This window comes from Parasteatoda tepidariorum, chromosome 3, assembly GCF_982258835.1.
Source record: "Parasteatoda tepidariorum strain Cologne lab strain chromosome 3, Ptep-v5.0, whole genome shotgun sequence".
Taxonomy (NCBI): domain Eukaryota; kingdom Metazoa; phylum Arthropoda; class Arachnida; order Araneae; family Theridiidae; genus Parasteatoda; species Parasteatoda tepidariorum.
The window spans coordinates 65,781,102-65,806,257 of NC_141757.1; the positions used below are offsets into that span (position 1 = coordinate 65,781,102).

Below are 25,156 nucleotides of genomic sequence, written 5' to 3' on the forward strand. Positions count from 1 at the left end.
ATATTTTTTTAATTCAAAGTATTTTAAGGCCAGTGTAGCCGAGAGACTAAAGTTAATCTCGAGTTGGACTTGTTTTTCAACGAAAATTAAATTATTACTACTTTTATAAATGGCAACAAAACACAACTTTCTATTCTCCTTCAGAAAAAATTAATAACAATAATCACATATTAGTGGTATAAGGAAGCGAATTTTCGATTAATTAAAAACAAATCTATATTTTAGGTAACCACTTCATGCACTACCAGCTTATTAGCTACATGTGAATAATTTTTTACTGAAAAGACAAGTTCATTTGACTTGGAATCTACTTTTACAAACAAGCCTTCAAAAAAACAAGTATGCTTGCATTACCTCTTGTAACTATAATTGGTTAAATAATTAAAGTACCCTTACTGTGATAGTATTTTGTAGTGTTGTTTAGTTAATTATATGATTATTTGTACTAACTAAAATTAAAGTTGAGAAATGCTAGTTTTAATACTAATGCGTTTTTCGTGTGCTGGACCAATTTGCGAACACATGATTATTAGGAACCGTTAAATTTAAAGTAATTTACTTTTCGTATTCGAAACCTATCATGTCATTAGATAGTTCTCGAAATTGACTGCTGTAGGTTGCTTTATTTGAGATTAATTTTCAATATGGTTCGAGATAGTTTATTTTGCGTTGATTGTTTTTTTTTTACCCTAACTAAATGCAATATTAAAAAAAGAAAATTGCTATGCCACAATCTGCTTACACTGTATTTAAACAGGGGTCTGTCTAGGCTTTTCTGAGAAGTACCTATTTTGTGAAAATTTAAACATAATTTGTGAAAAATTAAGAAATATATTTAAAAATCAACCCAAAAATATGAATTTATTGTTTTTTAAGGGATAAAAAAATAAAATTTTAATATGAAGTATATAGTGAAACTACCGTTTTTCCTATAGTTGAATTTGTGAAACTACCGTTTTTTCTTAAGTTGAATTTGTGAAGGTGGGTGATAAACGGTAGTAAATTCGGCCTGGACAAACCCCTGCAAAATTACGTTGCTATAGTAAGAGTAGTTAGCTACTTATAATAACTTTCAGTTGCACTTTAATTCTACTTAAGTTTTTCATTCATCATAATAATAGAGTTTGAATATACAATTCTGAAGATTTTAGTTGCGAAATTAAATGCCAAGTTTAGGCAATAATCTGCTAGAAACAAGAATGGAAAAGGGAAAGTTAACAATAAATAAATAATTATCTATATTATTATCCATTCTAAGTTCAAAAGACTGACAGTTTCAGTCAATATTTTGGAAATTTCTCTATTAGTTTACTTTTTGCAGTGTGTAATTTACGAAAATGACAATTTGCTATTCGAATTTACAATTTAGTCAATTTTTGGGGTCTCTATACTGCAGAAGTTTCAAAATACCCAAATGTTTATCTATTGTATATACCTAAATAAAAAGAGAATAAAATGAGGTTATATTTTAGACAGTCATGGATGATGAGTTAGATGTGGAAGCTATGCTAGATGCTCCCTTTGCTAAACAGGTACAGTTATATTAATATTCATATTTAAAGATTTCTTAGGATATTTCCTTTGCATAAATTATTTAAATTTATTTTAAATTCATGTTGGATTTTTTTTAAATGCTTAATGAATTTCAAAAATAAATTTTTGGAAATTTACATCATATTATGAAGGTTTATTATTGCTTTTAATATTCTCTTTTATAATTAGCATAAAAAATATTTTAAATGTTTATTTGATAAATCTAACACATTGCTGTTTCATTAACTTCTATTACAAGTAATTCTAAATAAATATATTTAAGTTTCTAGATATAAATTTGAAGTTTATTGTTTTTACACACTAATCTAATGCTGGCCATTACAGATAAAATTAATGAGATGCATTTGGACAAACCATTAGCAATTTAAGGAAAAGGATGACTTAAATGAATTCGTTTCTACTTTAGTAAGTCTACTTTACTTCAACTAAGCTTGTATAATTAAATTAGTGGCTATTCATGAAAACAAGTTGGGCGAGAGTACATTTTAACAAGATTGGGCTGCTGGTAAAACTTGGTACCTATAAATACATTTTTTAAGAATAGTGTACTAACTCTAAATGAGCTATAAAAATTGCATACGTAATTAAGTTTTATTAAGTCTTATTTAATAAATTTATTTAAAGTTATTATTATTTTGCAGGATGCCAGGTCTGTATCGCCTGATCATGACAAAAAGTAAGTTTGTTTTTTGGTCTGATTTTTAAAATTTTATTAAGCCTGTTTTTAACACCTGTTTGCAGTCTACTTATCTGTAAAATAGTCTGGGATTTTAAATAGTCCTGTTAAGATTTTTCTATTGTTGATCTTTAAAATTTTGACAATATTTTCTTTTATATAAGAATCATTATAATATAAAGAATGATTATCAATTTTTGCAATTTTTTTTATGAAAATAGGCTATGCAAAGGTGGAGTAATTTAAAAAAATTTCAAGTTTGATTAAAAAAAACTTTTATTTAAATGGAAACTGTGACTTTTTTACATTTTGCATTATTTTCTTAATCATCGTGAAAAGTGCTGTCTAAAGCTAGATAAAATACAGTTGAACCTGTTTATCTCAAACCTCTTTATCTCGAAAACCTCCATATCTCAAAATGTTTAAAATTTCCCTACATTTACTGTTTGAAATCAATGTATTTTCCGCGTTTATGTCAAAATTTTTTTCTCCAAAAATCTCCGTTTCTTGAATTTCTAATAATAGAGCACAAATATCCAAATGCCAAAACTTTCTATATCAGTAGAACCTGCAGACAAACATAAATTTCTTGAACCCACTGGAAGTAGGGATGAGCAGGTTAGGGGTGTTTCTACGAATTTTGATTACAATCCCTGCACTTCCTTAATTAACAAGAAATACGATGATTCTAGCAGTAAGTTGATGAATAGGACAGAGTAACCACCAGGGGTTAGCTTTTTAACATAGATAAGAAAGTTAGGAGTAGAAATTCATTTTCTCAAATTTGCAACCAATGTATTAAAGGATAATTGGAACTTTTAAAGTGAACTCTAGATAACAGTTGGTACGCAAGCTTGTAGATGGCATCGATGAAAAACTTTCTCTTCCAAAAATAAATGTGTTGGAGGCTATCAGAATGACTTATACCCTGAAAATGTGTCTATAAAAACTATCCAAATTGGTTTTAAAAAGGCTGCTTTTGAGAAAAGCTGTGAAGAAACTGTTGACACTGGAAAGGCAGGAACAGATTTTCAAGTAAATAAAATTGGGATTTAATGTTGACATTAATTTAGAAGATTTTTACAAGTAAACAACTGCCTGGCAACATTTGGAACGGAACATTGACAAATGCGGAAATCATAGATAATGTCAAAGGAATAGCAGATGAAGAGGAAGAAGCTGAAGATCATATTGATGAATCAAAAGTGAGTGCTAAAGAGGTAGAAAAGCTGTAGAACTCTTACAAAATATTCTTGAATCCCAGAAAATGTTGTCAATGAGGGATTTGCTGCTCTTTCTGACCTTAAAAGAATAATAAAAACAAAGAATGTTAGACATCAAATCTCTTTGAAAAATTATTTTCAGTGTTAAATGTATGTTAAAAAATGTTTTGCAAATAGATGTATCTGGTATAATTAATTTACAGAAATGCTTGTATTTTTCTACTAAGAACAATTAAAGCACTTTTAATAGAATTTCTTAATAAAATTTTTTTAAAGTGTGTGTATAACTTAAAACCTCTTGATCTCAAATTTTTTGCTTTTCCTGTGAGATTCGAGATAAGCAGTTTCGACAGTATAACCTATCAGTTGCAAATACCTGGTTGAACTCAGAATAACTATAAAACAACATATTATATGCTAAACAGTGCTATTTCAAGTTATAAAAAAAGCATTTCAAGGAACAACCTTCAAGTTTGATTATATAACACATATCAAAATAATTAGGAAAGTAAAGTGTAAATGCCTTTAGGATTTGTTTAAAGAAGTTAAGTTTTTTGCTATTGTTGTTTTGTATGCTGGAAAAGGTTATTTATGAAAATATTCAATTGATATTGATGAATTGATGCTTGGAAAAGTATTTTTATATGTACATAGCAAAACACATAAAAAAAGGTTTCCATGACAAAATTTAGAGGATGAAATTTCAAAATTTATTGACTCTGGATATAAAATAAAGTTAATTATTTTTGAAAAAAAAAAAACATTGAAAGTCATTTAAGTGTTTAGAAAATCTAAAGTTTATGGTTAAAAAAATTTCTGAAACTTACATTGATTTTTGCAATCGCTAAAGCAAAGTAATTTGTCATTGTTTGGAGGTGAGAAGGTACAAGTTTTCATAACTACACTATAGTTATTAATATTAGTGTAGTATTTGCAAGTAATCATAAATATGCACAAAATGCTAAAATATGTTATTAGCCATGCAGTACAAAGTCAATGTAGCTGGAGTTAATGGAATATATGCTGGTATACATAATAATCAATATAGAATTTTATGAAAGTTAAACACTTTTAAAAAAAATAGTTATATTAGAGCAAATTTTGGCAAAAATTGGGTGGCTAGCTACAAAAGGATTGATAAATTTCTTGCAGAAAGTGTTTTGTTTGCAGACAGTTTTTTTATTTTATTTATATTATATATGCTTATAAATTGTGTTATAAAGAACATACATACTATTCAGTACTAACTTTATAAGTTTCAATCAAATATAACAAATTTTGTTATTAAATTCCTTATAATTTTTTTTTTTCATTTTTAGAAAGAAAAGTAAAAATATTATATACTTAATAATTGTGTTTACATATATAATATTCAGTATGAACTTTATAAGTTTCAATCAAATATGGCAAGTTTTGTTATTAAATTCATTATTATCATTATTTTTTTATCATTTTTAGAAAGAAAAGTAAAAAAAAGAAACATAGCAGAAGTAGGAGTAGAGAACGGAAAAATTCTCACAAGGAGCATAAAGACACAAGTCATTCTAAAAACGGCCATAAGAGCAGCAGAAGAGATAGAAGTCATAGTCGAGAAAGGAAGGATTCATCCAAAAGCAGAAGAAATGAGTATCCCGAAAAAGAAAGGAGGCGAGTAAGCCGCAGCCCTGATCGAAGACGCAATTATCGAAGTAACTATGGTGGTAGAAATTCCTATAACGCAAGGGATTATCAAAGTCGACGTACTCACAGAGATATTCCTCGACGCAGGAGCAGGTACTACAAAATTTTTATTATTATTTTTAATATAATTAAAAGGCTTTTGTGAAGTTTGGTATTTATTTATGTTGATGCTATGAACTAATTGATTCTCTTTTTGTCTATTAAAATTTTATTGCTGTCACTTTAGAACATTATTTTTAAAAAAATTGAAGAAGCCTGCAATTTATTAAACAAGATTTTTTAAAGTTTTTCCAGCTATTTTTATCTGTTGCAGTTGAAGAAATGAGGTATTCTGTTATAAAAATTTTAAAAGAATGTTTTAAACAATGAAAGTCACTAGTTGCTTTGTTTAAAAGCTTCCAGTTCATGTTTTTTGAAAAACAATTGTGAATAGTTTAGTAAAAAAATATTAGTTTTATAGTTTCTAAAGTTAAATTAAATAGTTTTAAAATATTAAAATGTTAGGACCTAATATTTTAATAGATTTTAAATATATTATTATATCTATCTAAAATTGAGTAATTTTCATTGGATATTAAATTTTTAATTGTATTTTATAATTTACATAATCAAATAAAAATTGCAAAGTAAAGTTAGGACTTAAATTATTAGTTACTATAATTAGTTACTGTTGCTCCTAATAAAAAAATTATCTACTGTTTACTAGATACTCAGTCAGCATGCTTATCTTATAAGTAGTATAACACATATGTACATCAGTTACAATGCTTTAAAGCATAAAATTTTTGAAAAATCAACTGCAAAAGCATCTAATTTGTTACAAAAAAGATACTTTGAGCACAGTAGTGATGAAAATAGATTGTAAAAGATTTTCTTTTAACCTATTTTTTCAGAAATGTGATGTCACATAATAGTATAAAATTAAAAACTGTATAATTTTTTTTTTGAAGAAAATAAGAACTACCTTTGACAAATGTAATTACATTATAGTTTTTTTTATCTCAAATATTCTAACTTTGTTAGAACTATTACTTTTATATAAAGTTTAAGCTTTATAACAATTGCAAAATATTTGAGGAACTTTTCTTGATTTTAACTCTTGAAAAGTAAAATTAAAAATCTAAATTTATTAAAACTTATTACATAAAAGTAACCAATTTCATAATTAAATTTTTTTTTTCTTCATAAAACATAATTTTAAATTTTCTAAGTAGGTGCTTTATGTATTCCTCTTGCTTTCTTTTTCCTCTTTTATCTAAATAAAGAAATAAATTGTGTAGTTTCTTCTATTTGCTATATTATTATTTGCATATTTCTATAATACATGAAATTTTTAAAATTAATACAGAATTTTCGATCTAAAAATAATTTTTTTCAGAAATCAGAGAATGTCATACTTATTAATGATTATATGGCCTACCTATTCATGATGAGTGTTCCAGAAAACCAAGATTCGGTCTGAAAATCAGCTGTATTGTGAGATGAAAGAGATCACTAAAAATGATAATATATGTGGTACTTTTATCTGTCATAGATAATAGGCAGCATATAAGAGGAAAATTTTTTTACCTCTTATTGGATTTTGTAATTGCTGTTTTAAAAATAAGAAAAAAGAGGACAGATTGAAAAATAACAATATTTGCCATGAAAAGTTTTGCCATTTTTGAAGGAAACCCTAGCATTTTTGTTTGCCCTGAATTCCTGCAATCAAAATAGTTATAATGAAACGGAGTACTACTTGTGTTAAAATATTTCTCATATTTTTGCTAGTTAGTCATAACAATCTGTTAATCAGGGATGTACAACTTGTTCCTTGCTAGCCAAAACAGACCACAAAACCTTTTGAAGTATAAACTGTCTTAAATTTAAATATTAATGTAAGGAAATATCATAGTAGCAGAAAAAAATTATTTTTTCAGCTCTTCTCCATAACAGTAAGTATCTGATTGAGTTCAGCTTTTATTAGATTGTGATATTTCACATTGTTTATGGCAGTGTGTTGAATGTTTGCGATGAGAAGCAATTTCTTACTGATTTGCCTAAGCAAATTTTAAAAAATAGAAATAGAAAATTTTCTAACTCAAAAAGATAGATAAATTAAATAATTATAATTTCAAAATTCTAACTGTAATCTGATACTGTGTTAGCAATATTTTTTTCTAAATAATTGAAGACATTAACTTTTAGGTTAAAGAGAAATTATTAATTTTCTTTTGTTTATTCATGAATTAGTCTCAATAATTATTACTTTTAAGTGAAATCTAAATACATCCTGGATTTTTACGACTGCAGCTTTAAATTGCTTACGTTGCCCCCCTCTCTATTTTTTTTTTTAAAGTTTTGTCCACCATTTCAAATATGGTTGTGCATCCCTGTTGTTCATATGCTTGTTAGTCAGATTTTTGTGAAAATGTTGAAATTCTCTCACAAAAAACTTTAAAGTGCAAATTTGTTTTGTGTGTTATTATTCATTTGCTATTAAAAAGCTATTCAGGATTCCTTTAAATAGGATTATATGCAATCTTATTTGAAGGTTTAATGTTCAATATTAAGAGTTAAAAATATAGACTTTCTGTGATATATTTGTGTTTCACTCCAAATTTTACTTTGAATACATGTTTTTATATATATATTTCTTTGGTTTGAAGACAAGGAAAATGAAATTTTGCTTTAGAATCTTGGAGAAGTTCTTTCAGCTAAAGATAGTATCTCTCATTTAATCTTTCTTTTTACGGGAAAAGTGTTCTAGGTAAAATCCTAAATTATTTTTACCAAACCCATTATGAAATTTTTGGTTGCATTTGAAAAAAATGAATAAAAAGTATTTTCATACCTTATAGAAAACAATTTTGCAAAAAATGTCTCCACAAGTCTAGTAATAAAATATTTTTACAAGGCACGACTTTAAAAAGCCCTTTTAATTTCATTTGATGAAGGAGTAATACTGAATACGCTGTGGGGAACGGGAGAGAACATGTGAAAATTTAATTGTTGGAAGAACATTTATTATAAAATACTGTTTCCATCTATTACAATGGGAATATATTTTTATGCAGGAAGATTTACAAATATCTTAAGAGTAGAATATAAATGCAAGAAAAACCACATTGTCAATGAGTAAAGAAAACCATGTCTATGATTTTCTCTATTGCGAAAGTAAGTTTAAGGATTTGTTTTGTTTTTTAATTTTTGAAATGACATAGTCAAGCTCCTAACCAGTCAATTTCCTACTTTTACCTTTTTCCACTTTTAAAATCTTAACTTAAAAATATAGATACATATTTTTAAAGCAAAAATTATGAAACTTAAGATAATATACTCATATTTGCATTAGTTAGATTTTTTTTGATGGAATATATTAATCAATTGTCTCTTTATAAAAATCTTAAAAACAATCTTAAAATCTTAATAACAGTTTTTCGTGTAGAGTATAATTGGTAAGAAAAGCCAATATCGATGATAATAAATGTTTCCCCCTGAATGATTTTATCTCTTGCCATTCCAACTATTAATGGACAATCTTGTCTTTTTCCAAAAATTTTTTTAAAACACTTTATTGAGGCAAAAAAAGCATGTCAAATGTTTTAAGAAGTTATGGGGGAAAAAGGAAAGAAAAACTGGAAATCACAATTTTAAAATAAAGTTATAAATAAATTTTATGCTACAAAATAATTATATTAAGTTAACACTTTTTCTAGTTTTCTTTAATCTAACCCCCTTTTTTTAAAAAAAATTGTGACAATGTTTGCAAGTACTGCTATTGGTAATATTTTTTGTAATTTTTATATATCATTTATCGTTTATATATTTGCTTTATATTTTTAACCCAATAATCAGTTTCTCTTCAATGAAATCAAAGGTTACATTTTGATTATATTTTTCTTTTACTTGATATCTGGAGAATGTGTGCTATACTTTGCTATTTCAATAATTTAAAATTTTACTTGCTCTTTTTAAACCTTTTTTTTTTTTTAATTTCATTTACAAATAATATAATTAATGATAGAAATGCATCTTCACCATGATAATTTAGAAATGGTGAAGTTTATTTTTACTATCTTTTATTGTGTGACTTACATTGTAATTCTAAATTGTTTTCATTTTTAGAACTAGAAGTCCAGAGAAAAGACGCTCCAGCAAAACTAGAGTTCACTCACCTTCACCAAAACGGGAAGACAAAGGGTATTATATTGAAATTATTCTAAAACTTTTAGCTACCAAATTTTTCCATTTTTACTGTTTCCCAACGTATAGTGCTTAACATCTTTATACTCTTTTTATTATTTTTTTATTCTTGCTCTTTCTGAGCAATTAGAACAACACAATACCAATACCATTCTTGAAAGTTAATTTTTTAAAAAAAACAAGCATTGATGCTAAAACTGAAAAATGCATTATTCAATTTTCAATTATGTATTTCTTCTATAATTTATTTTTCTATTATTAAATCAGAAAAGTAACAAATATTGGATCTATTACACTTAAAATACTGTTTCTCTATATAGTCTAGTTTAAAATTATTTAAAAACCTGCTAAGGTGGCCATTCTCTGTGGAAACAAGGAAAGTCTTTTTTTTTCCAGGGAAATAGAAAATCATGCAATAAATATCTATTCTCTGATAAATTTATTCTAGTGCATTCTCTCTAAAATGTACATGTGATAGCGTTGGAAATATAGATCTTGTAGCAAAACTCTCAGAAGCACCAAAGATTGCACATAACCAGTTAACACAAGAGCACTTAAAAGTAAATGCTAGGTTGTGAAAAAAAAGATGTTTCCAGAATAGAACTCATAGAAGTGAGAATTTTAGTTGAAGTTTATTGAATTGTGGACTTTCATTGTCAAATGGCTGTTTATGGTGTAAAATATTAGAGAATGCTTAGCATCTATACCAGACCTGTTAAGTCCGATTGCAAGCAAACAATGCGATCTTCAATGAACCCATTGCTCAGGGTTGCCACAGGCTACTGAAATTCGACTATTTGCTACTATTTTCGGCCTTAGGCAACTATGACGTCTTTTTTTGCCTGAAAAGGCTAAAAAAGCAACTATTTTCAGGAATAGGCGACTATTGGGAGACTTTTTTACTCTTAGCAAAGTTATTTTTATACTTATACTTATTTTTCGTAGACCTACTGTTACTTTGCGATTGCTGCACAATCGCTGTTATCTTAAACTTTTGTTCTGAACTCAATAGATCAATGAAAAGAAAATATAAATTGAAAAAGTTTCTTCATTGGTTTTTTTTTCAATTATTATTTTTCATTTTAAGGGATACAGTTTAATAGGGGTATTTTGTACTTAATTTTGTTATAAAAAGTTAGTTTTTTTTTTCTTCAAATTTATTTAATATAGGTAAGTATAATAATTTGATTATTTTTACACCAATAAATGTTCAGTTGTTTTTATTTATAAAAAAATTAAAATAAAGCTTACCTTTATTTAATTTGTTTTTATTTTTGAGAAACTGAAAACAAAGTTTTAAAAAAAATTGGCTATTAGTTAAGAAACAAATTTTTTTTAAAAAAATTAAATAAAGAGTTTAGTAATGTTTGGATGCTTTTTAATAATTTAACATTAGTACTTAAAGTATTTTTCTTTTTTAAATTTTATTAAAATTCTTTCAATACTTGTTTGTTTTATAATTTGTTAGATAGTCAGTGTCATTTTTAAAGAAATAAATCTTTAGTCAATTTTATTTTCAAGAACGAAAATAATAATAAATAAGTAAAAATATTTTTACATTTATTCAGTACAGAATTTGACCATTAGTTAATACTGCTTTATATTATTTTAAATAATTGAATAAAAAATGGTCTAATGATGTTTCAAAAGCATGGTTTTTTTTTCCAGCAAATAATGAAAAAAAATTTTTTTGGGTGACTTTTTTGGTTTGTTTTCTACTTTCGTTTTCTTTTAATTTTAATGCACGTATGTAAAATATTTTGTCACAGTATTATTATTTTTAAACTAATAAATCTTAAATCATTTTTAATTTAAGAAAAATGAAATAAATCTTGGGTTTGCTTTTACTTTGACTTTATTATTTTAATTGAAAAAATTAAGCAATGATATTGATATTATAGTAGAATATGTTTAGAATTAATATTTTCTTTTGTAATAGATTTATTCCTTTTTATTTATTTTTGATTGATTTCCCATAGGTAATTTCTGAACATATGCTAAATCGCGATGTCAAACGGACGATATATCACGATTTAAAATTTCTGACATCAACCAGTCCTTATCATAGTATTCGACAATTAAGCTACAATTTTAATTATTTGGCTACTATTTTTGATAAATTTTTGCTCCTGTTCAGGCAACTATTTTTATAGTTTTAGGCAACTATTTTCATGCTTGAGACTACTTAAAGCAACTATTTTTGTTCATTTTTTACTGTGGCAACCCTGATTGCTCCTATTGCTGGAATATTGGTAATCAAAGATTTAGGACTTGGGGTATCTGTGTAACTTCTAGTCTATAACTATCACCTTCTGTCACTTAAAATCATACCACTTTTTGTTTTCAAGGCATCCATCTTAGCATGACTTGATATTCACTTTAAATACTCTCATGTGAATGGGACAATTAAGACATAATGCCGTCTGCTATAAAGTATTCTTTCATTTATAACCTGAAATGCTCATGCTGCTATATTTACTGCATTTCTGATGCTGTCACACTTGTCCACTTTTCATATCAGCAACTAATACAATGCTGTATCAGCAACTAATACAATGCTGTATCTGCAACTAATATAATGCTTTTCTTTCAAAAGAAATTTTAAATAAAAATATTCTGATTTATATTCTCTTATTAAATATTCATTTTATTGTCCAAAAAGGATAGGATATACTTTATGCTATGTAGACTAAAGTAAAAAACAATGTCAATGTGAGCAAAGCATAAATGAAAGTACTGAAATGGGCATACTATAGTTACAGTTCTGTAAACAAAAACATTCCTCATTATCTAAACACCAAATGAAGGTAGAGAAGTAAGTCAATTACATGCAAAAAGATTTAACCAATATGCACAGGAACAAGGGGAGATATGAAGCAGATGTAAGAGGATTTAGCAAGAATACCATAGTGCAACAGATTTAATAAAAATAGACTTCCAAAGTTTGGGAAGCAGTAGGATACTAGAAAAAGCATTATCTAAATAATTGTTGTATCTGTTTATTACTGCTAACTGATCTTAACTTGGATAAGGAAATTTTGCCGTAAGATTGTGGTTTATTTAAAGTATCTAATAGTGAAAATGAATGAAACACATACATGAATATAACAATTATTAAATCACTGGCCATATTACAACTTAATTACAATCGACAATTGACTATATTACTTAATATATTACAGAATGACTCCCAAAAATTAAGTTCGGTAGATGAAGAACTGTTTTGGATGATAAAACTCAAACCTGCGATTAAAATTCGAACTATATCGAGCCATGGATGATCAAATCCATCAATAAATCGGCTCTAATTAACATTACAAAATAATGCACAAAACTGAAAAACGTATACTGACACAATTAATTAAGCTAAAACAATTCCAATTTTTTCTGTAACTATTACTTGCCCATACTGGTGGCTTTATGTTATCAAAGAGCAAAATCTGTTTTTAGAAGTTCATCCCATTAAAATAAAGATAAATTATATTCTGCGACATTTGACATAATGCTATCTGTTAAGGTCAACTCTTGGATATCAAAAATTACCATAATCAGCAATTTTCTTCAGTTTTTATCCATTTTGGTGGATGGACCATAGAAACCTATTTCCACAGTACTTATATTATGTATCTTGGTACCAAAATAAGTACATTTAGTACGTATCGAAAACAATAATTAATATAAAACAGTTAAATTTTTGCAGACAGTCTTGGCCTGCAACAGGCTGTTAATTCTGAAAATTTTTTCTTTAAGGCTGTAACAACGGCTGTAAATTATGAAAATCTTTGACCAATAATGTACCTTTTCTCCATTAATTTAGCATTTTAGAAAAAAACTTTTTTTATTATTTCAATTTGTGTTTATTACAAAATTTAAAAGCATCATTAACGTCAATAACAATTCGGCAATTTTTCACAGTTCACATATTGAAATTATATTGATTATTTGATAAGTACATTTTCTTCATTTTATTATTTTAGATTTTTAATGCCTAGTGTTTTTGTTTCAATTTTTATAATTCTCAAAAATAATTAGTTACTATACTAACATTTTTATAATCATATTTGCAAACCCCTAAAAAATCACTGAACTATTTTTGACATGAGTGATGGTTAATTAAAAGTGTCTTTAAATATTATAAGTATTCATATTATAGATACTGTGATAAAGGTGAACCTATTATACCAACTTAGGTTCCTAATATAGGTACCGGTGAATCGGTTTTTGTTCCCCATCCGAACATTTGAGTACCCTAATATCTCCATACTACACATACATGACTCCTAATACCCAACCTTAATTTTTTTATTTGTTGCATTGTTCTGACATGGTTTTATAATATTTAATTTGCCATAATATAACCGAAATTCACTGAAATGAAGATTAACTATCCATAAACTGTAATGTTCAGAATTTCCCTGTGGCTAAATAGATCATTACATTAGAACAATTTTAATTTAGTTCTTGTTGAGTTTCTATCAAAGTTCATAGTGACATGCCTTAAAAACTTAAGTATCTATTTAAGAAACAAGTAGCCCCTTTTACCTTTTAAAATCTGAATTTGATGATTTCATTACCATGCATCATAAAATTATACAAGTGTGTGATAAAACTAATTTTTGATAAATTAGAGCCACAAGCTATAAAAAATGTAGACAGTTTTAAGGTAGACTGTTTGATTTGCTGTGTCTTTAAACATATATACATCAAATTTGGTGCAGATTGATTCAGTATTGGGGATTTGTATAAGATACATGCATGTACACCTACGTACATATAAATATTCTGCTTTATGATATTGATTTTTATGAATGAATAGTTTTTTAAGTTTTAATGGGTGGATTTCTCTTTTAGTAATGATTCTGCAGATGAATTTGGAAAACCTGCTCGTCTGCACAGGTATGTGAACGAATTTTATTTTTGTTATAAGATTTTTTTTTTCTTCTGTTTAACCTTTAGCTGTTGATCTTGAACTTATTTTTATGTAAAAACATATTACAACCTTGTTTTTTCACGTAAAAAACCATTTCCCTCCATGTTATTTGCCCGTAAAATTGTGGTTGTCCGAGAAATGTTTGTATGAAATTGCCAGCGAGTTTGTTAAAAGGTTAATTTAAAATATTTTTGTCTGAATTGCATTCTATTACATTCTTTTGTCTCAATTGCAGTTTTTACTGACGACTGAAATTAACTGTTTGCTAATAAAATTAAGGCGAGACAACTATGACTTGGTTTCTATTTTTTACAAAAAATAGCTAAAAGGGAACTATTGTCAAATAGTTGACTACTTATTAGAAGATGCTTATTTTCAAATATTATGGTTATGCTAGTGAGTCATGTGGAATCTAGTTATCAAAACTCATATCAAAATATTGCAATTTTTAAAACCACATGGAAATGACATTAAAAAAACACAAATAACTGCACCCCCCCCCCCAAAAAAAAAAGATCATAAAATAATGTGGATTTATGGCAAAATTGTTGCAAACTGGAGACGTTATAAAGTGATCACTTGAACTGGAGATCCCTTGTCATTTTAAATCATATTAAATTAGAATGTTAAAAACATCACGTGGAATCGGCTGAGAAATTAGAAATAAATGCCGAAAAATGATTAGGAAACATATATAGGGGTTTTCATTCTAATCAAGAGTGTTAAAAAGTTATTACTCAAATTCGAAATTTTGACTTTGGAAATAGTATGGAAATGAAAAAAGAAGTTATGGGAAGAGATCAGATCAGATTGGATAATCCGAAAATTAGATGGATTAATGATGGTATGGTTCCATATTAATCTGGTGAAGAAGTCATAGTTTAGAAAATTCTTTGCTCATTATAGTATAATATTAATATTATTGGAAATGACAAAGTGGTAATGAGTAAAAAACAAGAAAAAGGCATATGTAGTTAGGAGCTAATTGGCGTGTATGGACAAGGGAACTAGCATGTATCTTTATTGTTTAAGCATTTATCAGAGTGTGTAATCAAGTTTAAAGGGCAGAAATTTTTTTAACCAAGTGGGTAAGCAGAGCAGTGCGTCTTGCAGATAAATTTTAGAGAGAACCCTGTGTTATATATTTTCTTTGCTTTCTTTAGATATTTTTGTTTTAGTTTTTACCTTATGTGCTATTTTTTATGAGAGATTACTAATTTAGGCTACAATTATTTTTCTGATTATACCATTTAGATTATTATTTTTAACCTTGAGAACTATTAAAGTCATAATTTTTTTATGATTACTTCAGTGGCGACCTTGAATTTGCAACTAAAGTTCATTTTGTTTTCGTGCATGAATAGGACTTTTTTTTCATATTGAAATAAATGTTTCTTTTACTTTTTACTTATTTGCCTTAAGTTTTAAAATCTTAATATTTAATAGCATATATACTCGCATAGATCAAAAATTTAGTATATAAAAACAAGATTTAATAATTGTAACTTATTCGCATGCTATAAAGTTAGTAACATTTTTCGGTTACTTATTTCTCCCTGCAAAACATATTCCCATTCCCTGTGGAGAGCTGTAAAAGCATTGAAAAACCACATGACGTGAAATAAACGATCAGAGGAAAGACAGTTGTGAATAATAATGCCCTGTCTGGTATTAAATGGTTTTGTAACACCAGTGATGGCAGCTATCCTTGCCTTTCTATCGTTTAAAAGCCTCTCTCCGCATACAACCCCCCGAATCTTATTGCAAATTGTTTTATCTTGTTCTGATCTCGAATGCACCTGCTTTTTTTCTTTCTTTTCACTTCTAATTTCTTATATTATGGGGAATAATTTTAAAAAAAGAAAAGAATGTCTTATAGTGCAAGGTTTAAACTTAATTATATCTTTCAAGGAGACTACAAATAACAGTGCTGCCTTACATCAATTTGGTGTCAATAAGAAATTGATTTAAGATTGGCAAAAGAAACAGGCTGATTTGAAGACGATTCCAAAATAAAATATTTTTGTTAAAAAATTTTTTTTTTAAAATAAAAGTTTTCTTAGTTTTTAAAAGTCTGGAAAAATTTATGAAAAAGGAAATTGTGGATTTCTTTAAAAGCAGGAGGTAAACTTGTATGCAAGATAGACTTGCATGCAAGATAAACTTATATGTGAACATAATATTCAGTATAAAATTTATAATTTCTACATTCATGAATTTTTTTTATTAAAGTTGTTGTAATAGATATTTTTCTTCTTCTTTTTCGCTTTACATAGAACATTAAATGATTGAATAACAAAAAAATCAAGATGATCTAAGAGTTTTGATTTAATTAATAAAAAATAGTATTACTCTGCACTTATTTTACTTTTTTGCTTTACTTTTAGAATTAAGTGTAAGATTTTTAAACTATTACTATATGAAATCCTTGTTCTATATCAATGACGTCACACAATTATGAAAGTGAGTGATCTTTTTTGTGCCTAATACTAGAGTTCTTAATATGCTGTTATAGTTACTCTGCTAGGAGCTATGACAATACTTTGTTTCTATTAAGTTACATGAAATTTCCATGTACTTTTGGCAATTTGTTTAAATTTTAAGGATATATTTTTTTCTAGGTTCAAATCTGGTATGCATTCTCAAAGTTTCAAAATACTAACTTTTTATAATAATGGTTATTTTTTATTAAAAAGTTATTTTATTATTTTAATTAGAAATCCTGATTTAACACCAGAAGAAAGGGACATGAGAACAGTATTTTGTATGCAACTGTCTCAACGTGTTAGAGCACGAGATTTGGAAGAATTTTTTTCACCTGTAGGGAAGGTAAAGATTTTTTTTAAAAATCTATAATTTAACGTCTCTGTTTCTGTTATTTAAACTGATATTTATTAATTTTATTGATATTCTTAATTGTCACGTTAATATTTCAAAAATTAATATTCAAACTAATATTTTTAACTTATTTTTTTATGGATTCTGTTTTATTTAAGACAACTAAAAACATTTGCCAATGAGAAAAATTTATAAGTTGTTTCAAATAATATTACTTAATCCATTCACATTAGAAACAGGAATTTTTCTAATGTGAATGGATTTTGATGTTTTTAGGAACATTTTAAAAGTGATGTTAAACTGTTTAATTTTCAATTCGAAATGAATAATGTACACACTATTACCATTAAAATAATTTAGATGACCTGTATTCAGTATTACAATAACTTTGTAAATTGAATAAATAAATAATTAAAATTTGTGTTATGGCTACAGTGAAAGGTTTACATTTCTTAAAAGCTCGTTTATGAAAAAGCATTAGTATATTTTTCTTACTTGTGAAATGACTTAATTTTTTCAGTTATTTTTTAAAACATTAACTTACAGGTTCAAGATGTTAGAATCATCATGGATAATAAAACAAGACGCTCTAAAGGAATTGCTTACATAGAATTTCAAGAAACATATTCTGTGTCCTTGGTAAGTAAAAGGAGAAATGTTGTTTTCCTCATTTTAACTTTTGTCATTTTCTCTTGTTCTTTAATAATTTTGTAATTTATTTTATGATCTATATTTAGTTTACTTTTTCAAATAGTTTTACTTTTAAGTATGTGATTCTAGCTTGTCTGTCTTGTGTAGTTTCTATGTTTTTACTAGTTTCTATATTTTTATAATTTAACGTTACGTTACTTTTATTCTTTGTTATGTTGAATGCAAAAATAATGGATTTCAATAACTTTCACTGTAACTTTAAAAAATTGCACAAAGTTGTGCCATGTACAATTTTACTCAATTCAAACACAAAACAATCCTGAAAGCATCACTTCAACAAATATTAATTTTAAATATCCCGACTCTATGTAAACTAAATAATTAAACAGTTAATGATAATTGAAAAAAGTCATAAAAAAGCAATAAATAAACACAAAGAGCTTATAATTTATGCTGAATTGTATCATGTAGAACAATTGCATCACATCTTTTAAATGTATTTTGATTTGAAATATCTAAATATATGCAATCCAAATGATCAAAGCCCTCAAGATGAGTGGAAAAAAATCTTGTTTCACGCAACACTCAATGTGTATTTAATTTGAATGTTTTGATTATTTGCTTTATTTTTCTAATTTCTTGTACAGAAAACTGCTAAGATTTTTTTTTCTTCCTAGGCATTAGACTATTCTGGCAAAAAGTTACTAGGTGTGCCTATTATTGTTCAACTTACCCAAGCTGAAAAGAACAGAGCTGCTGCTAGTATGATGAGTGTTCAACGTGGCAATGTTGGTCCAATGAGACTTTATGTAGGATCACTACATTTTAACATAACAGAAGAAATGTTGAAAGGAATTTTTGAGCCTTTTGGAAAAGTAAGTATTTTTTACTCCTGGAATGTTTTCATACCCTCTTTTTCATTTAAAAATATTGTTAGTTAAAAAGTTTTTTTAAAAATGCATTTAGCATTGCTTAAGAATACAGAGATGCTTTGTGAAACTAGCCCTCTTTAGTTGCTAAACAGTTAATTGGCATACTTATTGAAAAATTCTATTATCTCTTTATAAGTTTAGTATTTCCATAAAAAGGTAAACTTTTTTATTTCCCAATTTGGTCTTCATCCGTGAAATAAAAAAATAGATATGTTGGCATTCGTTGAGATTTAAGTATTTATCATTAAATAGAAGTTCAATTTTGTATAGGAAAATGTGTGTATTTCATTTGAGGCTATTTTCCCAAAACCTTAATTGTGGCAACATGGAAATTTACAGATAGACATATTTTATTCTATGTATGAGAAGGTTAAATAGCATCTTTGGTTAGAATCAGACATCAGCATGTTTGGCAATGAAAGAATATTTAAATATCACCATATTTGTCAGAGAGCCATGTTTTCTTGTGTTGCAGAAATTAAAAAAAAATTTTTTTTGCTACTGTTTTGAGTGAATGATGATAATTTTTAGTTGCGACAGCTTGCCTAAAATAGAATATAAGCTTTTTTTTAAATTTTTTTTTTTTAATTCATCACTGGCAACTCTATTTATTCTTTATGTTGTAAGGAGTGAATCTCATCTCCTTTAGTTTAACCATAAGTATACAGTGATTCAGGACGTGTTTCATTTTATCTGTCGTGTTGTGTTAGACTGAGATGTTGCGTGTTGTATTGTACATAGTTTAAGGTTGATAGACGTAATATCCTCACATAATTAAGCATAATATTTTGTTAGACGAAATCCATCAATGTCAATAAAAGCTAGGAAATAATTTGAAAGAAGCTATAGATTAAGAAATTACAATTAGAGGGACAAGTGAAAAATATTTATCTCAAGAAAGCCCACTTTGAACTTTAATCTACTGAGCTATAAAAAAATTATTTATCGAAGAAAAGCTTAAGTGTCTGATATTACATTCTCCTACATATTACTTACTTGGAAAGGTATTAATTTTCTTGACATTTTATTTTAGATGCTTCAACTATTACCAAATATTCAATAATGATTTGGTGTATGTAAATGCTTATTTCCTGCAAACGTGTGTATTTTTGTTTTCTGTAATTCTTTGCTTATATAAGTTTTAAGCATCATAAAAAAAAAAATATCTTCAGTTTATAGTAATTATAAACTAATATTATTATTATTTTGAAAATAGTTTTAACTCCTTTATTTTTCTATTTCTAGATTGATAAAATTGAACTTCTGAAAGATACAGAATCAGGCAAATCGAAAGGCTATGGATTTGTAACTGTAAGATTTTATGCTATTAGTTTTATTTGAGTGAAATTATTTTAAATTCATTTTAAAGCTGCACAAAATTATCATTTAAATTTAAGTTTTATCATTATTGCCATGTAAAATAATTAATCTATATTTTTTCAGTTCACTGATTCTGAAAGTGCTAAAAAAGCATTAGACCAATTAAATGGATTTGAATTAGCCGGCAGACCTATGAAAGTTGGCACTGTTACGGATCGCACTGACATTATTCAGGGTCCATCATTTCTTGATACTGAAGAGATGGATAGAGCTGGGATTGATCTAGGTGCAACTGGTCGTTTACAGTTAATGGCTAAGCTAGCTGAAGGTAAATTAATTCATAATACTTAACATAATTTCAAGAATTTTTTTTATCTGGTGTAATAATATTGCAATGTAAAAAAAGTTTGTAAATTGAAGGAGTATTTGTGTCAAAGAGGTACTTGTTTGTAAGAAAAATGCATTTACAGTTGGACTATCACTCAAACGTCTTTAACTCAAAGTATATTAGAAACCCCGGCAACATTCCCTTTTTAACTAAAGTACAACAAATCTGCTTTTTTTGATAATTTGAAGACAATTTTGTTTCCTGAACGTTAATTCTAATTTAAAAGTCTGCTTTTTTTGGTTGTTTTTAAGGAAATAAAAAGCATTAGCAATCTAAAAGAACTTTCTAAATTTCCAAATGATTTCCAGCAAATTAACAAAACTATTCTCTGCAGTGGTAGAAAGAAACCAGCAACTTCAGAAAGAAAATTTCTCATTATTATTCTGAGAACTCTATTCAAAAAGTAATGAAGAAGAACATGTTTAAATTGTAGTTGTCTATTATTACTCTGAAAAATTCTGAAGATAAAAATGCAAAAAGATCTTTCTTTTTTTCTTTTCCAACACTGTTGCAATAGCTTTGAGTGACTGATTCCATTTTGCTCCCTTATCTATATTCTATTGGTACAAGGATGTTATAATGCTAGTCTCCAATTTTTATTTCCGAGTGGTTTAAATGTTTGACATTCATTTTCACACTTGTGTTTGAAATGTAAGAAATGATGCACAGAATTCTAGATCTTACAAGATTGTTTCGAGTGAAATTTGACCGTGTACAGTTGTATCATTCTAATGTGTGTATAGTTAGAGAATTCTGGTTTTGGCTTCCGTAGCTGTCTGGTTTGCTAGTATTTTGGTTTAAGATGTTTTTTAATTATTATTTTTTTACTAGTTTTATGCAGAAGTATAAATTTAATATTAATTTTAAACTTTTCTAAAGCTTAACAACATGGTTGGCAAGTACAATTTTTGAAGAATGGGTACTAAAACTTGGAGCCAAAATTTTCATGTGGAAAAGAATTGTTTTATTATTTTTTGACCATCCAAATATGACTCAATATTTGCAAACTATCAAGCTTGCTTTCCACCCAACATGACTTTGGAATTTCTTTGGCTTGTAGACTGAGGTGTTATAAAAACCTAAAGATAACATATTTTATATTAAGCTTTGGATAACTCAAAAGTATTTTTGGCTTCTGTTTGTGCTTTGAGTTATCAAAGTTTCACTGTAGTTTTAAATCATGTTTTCATGTAGTTTTAAATCATCTTCATGCTAATATTTCTATCAACAAAATTTCTACTGTGACATTATCATTGTTATAAAACTATGCCTATTATTTATCTCCTTGTAGTGCATTGAATAATTTAATTGACTTAATTTCTTTTCAAACAAATGCTACATTCTTCTATTCTGATTCATTGTTTATATTTTTATTATGACACAACTCTTATTAGTTTAACTCCTCACAATATACCCAGGGTAACTTCTCCTTGTAAAGTAGTTCATGTTTGGTAACCAAGTTACTTCATATCAAAATTATAGTTCGTTCCCCACTTGGCTCCACCTCCTCGGATGAAGAATCATTTCAGCCTGGGAGTAAGAGAAGAAATGTCTCAGCCCTTGAAATTGAGACAACCCTTACTGCACACCAAACGCAGACAGTAAATTCTTTTTCAGTCACTTACTTCCCTTTATCGTCTGCTATTATACCTTTTGTTACTCTAGCTAATTAAATATATTGCAGCAAAATGTTTCCAAAAGGACCAACTATTCACTCAAAAGAAAGAAATATCATCAAATTTATGAAGTATTTAATGTTAAAAAAACGCACCTAAAGATTGCGAAATAAATATTTTTGTCATACGATCGCCAAATAGCAACCTTGTTCAGGATTGTTCACATCTTTCTCCCAAAAATAGCGAAATAGTATTGTCGGATACCTTGTGATGAAGGTGGAGCCAAGTGCCAACTCTTATTGAACGAACTATTGTTAGCTTTACTTTTTGGAAACACACACAAAAAAAAAAGGTAACAAGACAAAATTATAATTTTGTTCAGTTAGCATTAATCATTTTATTGCTGTGCAAAAATTATGCAAATCAATACTTGCAGGAAAATTTATAAACAAGTATGTAAAACTATTGGTTTGTTTGAAAAGATATTTTAAAAATGTTCCAAAAATCCAAACAAATTAAATCTAAGGTGGGGGGTCAAGAAGGGCGGAAGCTTCAGAGAGTTCATGCATAATTTTTACCTTTACCTAATTTTACAAAAAATATGGTGCTATATATATATATATATTAATAAATTGTACGTGACTTATCAATACCCCTACTATTTGCACTTAATATATTATTTTAGGGGTCATAAAATGGTGAGTGTGTAAATGGTTTTATTCCTGCAATTTACACTTAAAATTCTTTCTTCTTATATATTGCCATAAGTTCAGAACAATGCTGTCAAGGGTAGCAGGAATAATGTGTTGAGTTTGCGAAACAGCATCCACATGCAACCAGTAGATTATTATATATAGTATAGGATGATATGAATATAAGATTAAGAAAAAAAGTTAGAAAATTTATATGCAGTGGGAAATCACGTGTAATGATAACCATTCCTAAATTTAAAACTTCATAAAGTTATGAATAAAATTTTAAAACATATATATTTTACTTTGTTTTTTCCATAAATTTCATGTAAAATTAAAATATTTTCTATAAAATTCTACAGTTATGAACACAAATAATATGTTAATAGTTTCATATTTTATAAAAATAATTAATTTTTTAGGCACTGGTTTGGAATTACCCCAGGCTGCTGTTAAAGCTCTGCAACTTACAGCTCAAGCATCTGCTTCCCCAATGGCTGGAAATCCACCTGTATCTGTAGCTACCCAGTGTTTCATTTTATCTAACATGTTTGATCCCTCCAAGTAAGTCTTTGTATTTTTTCATCTCTCAATATTTAATCCAACATTTCCAAGGTTTTATTTATCTTTTATCATATCATTTCAGTTTATTGAAGTAAGCTTTTTCTTTCTTTTTATTTTGTTCACTTCTAAGAATTATATTCTTCCTTAACATAAAAGTTTATCAAATGAACCTCAAGTGTCAAATATTTTTCTAATTTTCTGAATCCTTAAAAATAATTAATATTATTTTACTTTTTTATACTTTACCAACTGTAATTTTTTTATTCATTAGGGAAAATGCATCTAACTGGGACGAAGAAATAAGAAATGATGTTATTGAAGAATGTAGAAATCATGGTGGTGCTCTTCATGTTTACGTCGATAAAAACTCGGGTGAAGGTAATGTTTATGTAAAGTGCCCAAATCTTACAGCTGCAACAGCATCTGTCAGTGCTTTACATGGAAGATATTTTGCAGGTAAGTTACTTAACTAAGAAAAGTATGTTTTTCATTAAAAAAGTTTAATTTTATAATCATAAAACCTTTGTATATAGTCATTTTGTTTCTAATTGTTTCGTATATAATCATTATAAAAAGGTTTAGTGGTAACTCTTTCACTTGTGTCGACAACTTCAAATTGAAATAATGTATGCCTATGACTATTGTTTCCTATTTTTATTATAAAACTTGTTTGTAATCAAACTCATATTAGTATCAAAATTTTATACCAAATTGAATTATTTTTTTTTTAGTGTCTCTTTGTGTATAGAAAGAAGCTTCAGGTTTAGATAAACATTGAATTTATTGTTCTACTGTCAAAACAAGAACATTTTAATTAGCTGATATTAACAAATCTGTGTGTTTTATTACATGGGACATTATATTGGAATAAGCATTAAATAAAAATGTTTTATTTTAGATTAAAATAACATAGTTATTTAATAGCAAATAGGACCTTATGCATCAATTATTTTAATGGAAAGGCATGTTAATGAGTATTGATTATAATAAAAAAATTGCTCTAATCAGTATATACGCTAAAATGAAAATTGTATTTTTATTTTATTGTTATTTTCATCTGTGTCAAAAATTGAAAATTTTTGCTACGGAAGTGTCCCACACACTTTTTATTAATTTAAAACTTCTCAATAAAAGTATAACTTCTAATATTAATAAAGCATTTGTATAATTCCCTGATCATATAGCAAACATATCATTTTGAAATAAAAAAAGTAATTTGACCTGTAAAATATACTTATTTTTCATTTATATATATTTTTTTGAAATGCATAAAATATATTTTGTTTCGTTTACAGGTCGTGTGATAGTTGCTGCATATGTACCTGTTGTAAATTATCATATGCTATTCCCAGACTCAGCAACAGCATTAGTTGCTCTCTGAAAATCAAAGATCATACATGAAACATTTTGCTTACATATATATGGAGCTTTTACCATCAGTGTGATGTAAATCTTAGTCACAAATATGTAAATGTGATTTCAAATAAATTTTTTTTTCCAAACTTTTTACTAAATAAAATTCTTTTTTTTTTTTTGAAAAACAATGCTATTTAGAATAATTAGAAGCTTTCTTGTATTTTAAAAAGAGTAAAATAATTGAGATTATAAAGAATATTTATATACTGATTTTTTTTAAAGATTGCTGACTGGTAAAAAACTGGTTTTAAGTTGGGGTCATTTGCATGACTTGGTGTCTGATTGTTACCTGAACTCAATATTTTTACAAATTTAACGATGTTCAATAAAACTATAAGCATTTTAGAATCTAGAGTGCAGAATGTTATACCAAAAAACTAGTTATTTTGGGGTTGAAGATATTTATTACAGAGGTAAATTAGTTGATAATTTAATAATTGAGAGCTTTTTCAAAAATGTTAGATTTTATTCAGCAATATACAGGAACAATG

The 25,156-nt window shown here is 27.1% G+C and overlaps 1 protein-coding gene across 1 annotated transcript; it reads left to right on the forward strand.

Moving 5' to 3' along the window:
- The first annotated feature begins 96 nt into the window (after window positions 1-96).
- Window positions 97-24,751, forward strand: LOC107441981 (RNA-binding protein 39). The gene is made up of 14 exons (XM_071180626.2): window positions 97-339; window positions 1,473-1,532; window positions 2,196-2,230; window positions 4,912-5,226; window positions 9,241-9,315; window positions 14,170-14,214; window positions 16,966-17,077; window positions 17,633-17,725; window positions 18,415-18,612; window positions 19,915-19,980; window positions 20,113-20,317; window positions 23,108-23,249; window positions 23,521-23,705; window positions 24,545-24,751. The coding sequence occupies exons 2-14, from the start codon at window positions 1,479-1,481 to the stop codon at window positions 24,628-24,630; spliced, it is 1,611 nt and encodes a 536-aa protein (XP_071036727.1). The 5' UTR covers window positions 97-339; window positions 1,473-1,478; the 3' UTR covers window positions 24,631-24,751.
- The last annotated feature ends 405 nt before the right edge of the window (window positions 24,752-25,156 follow it).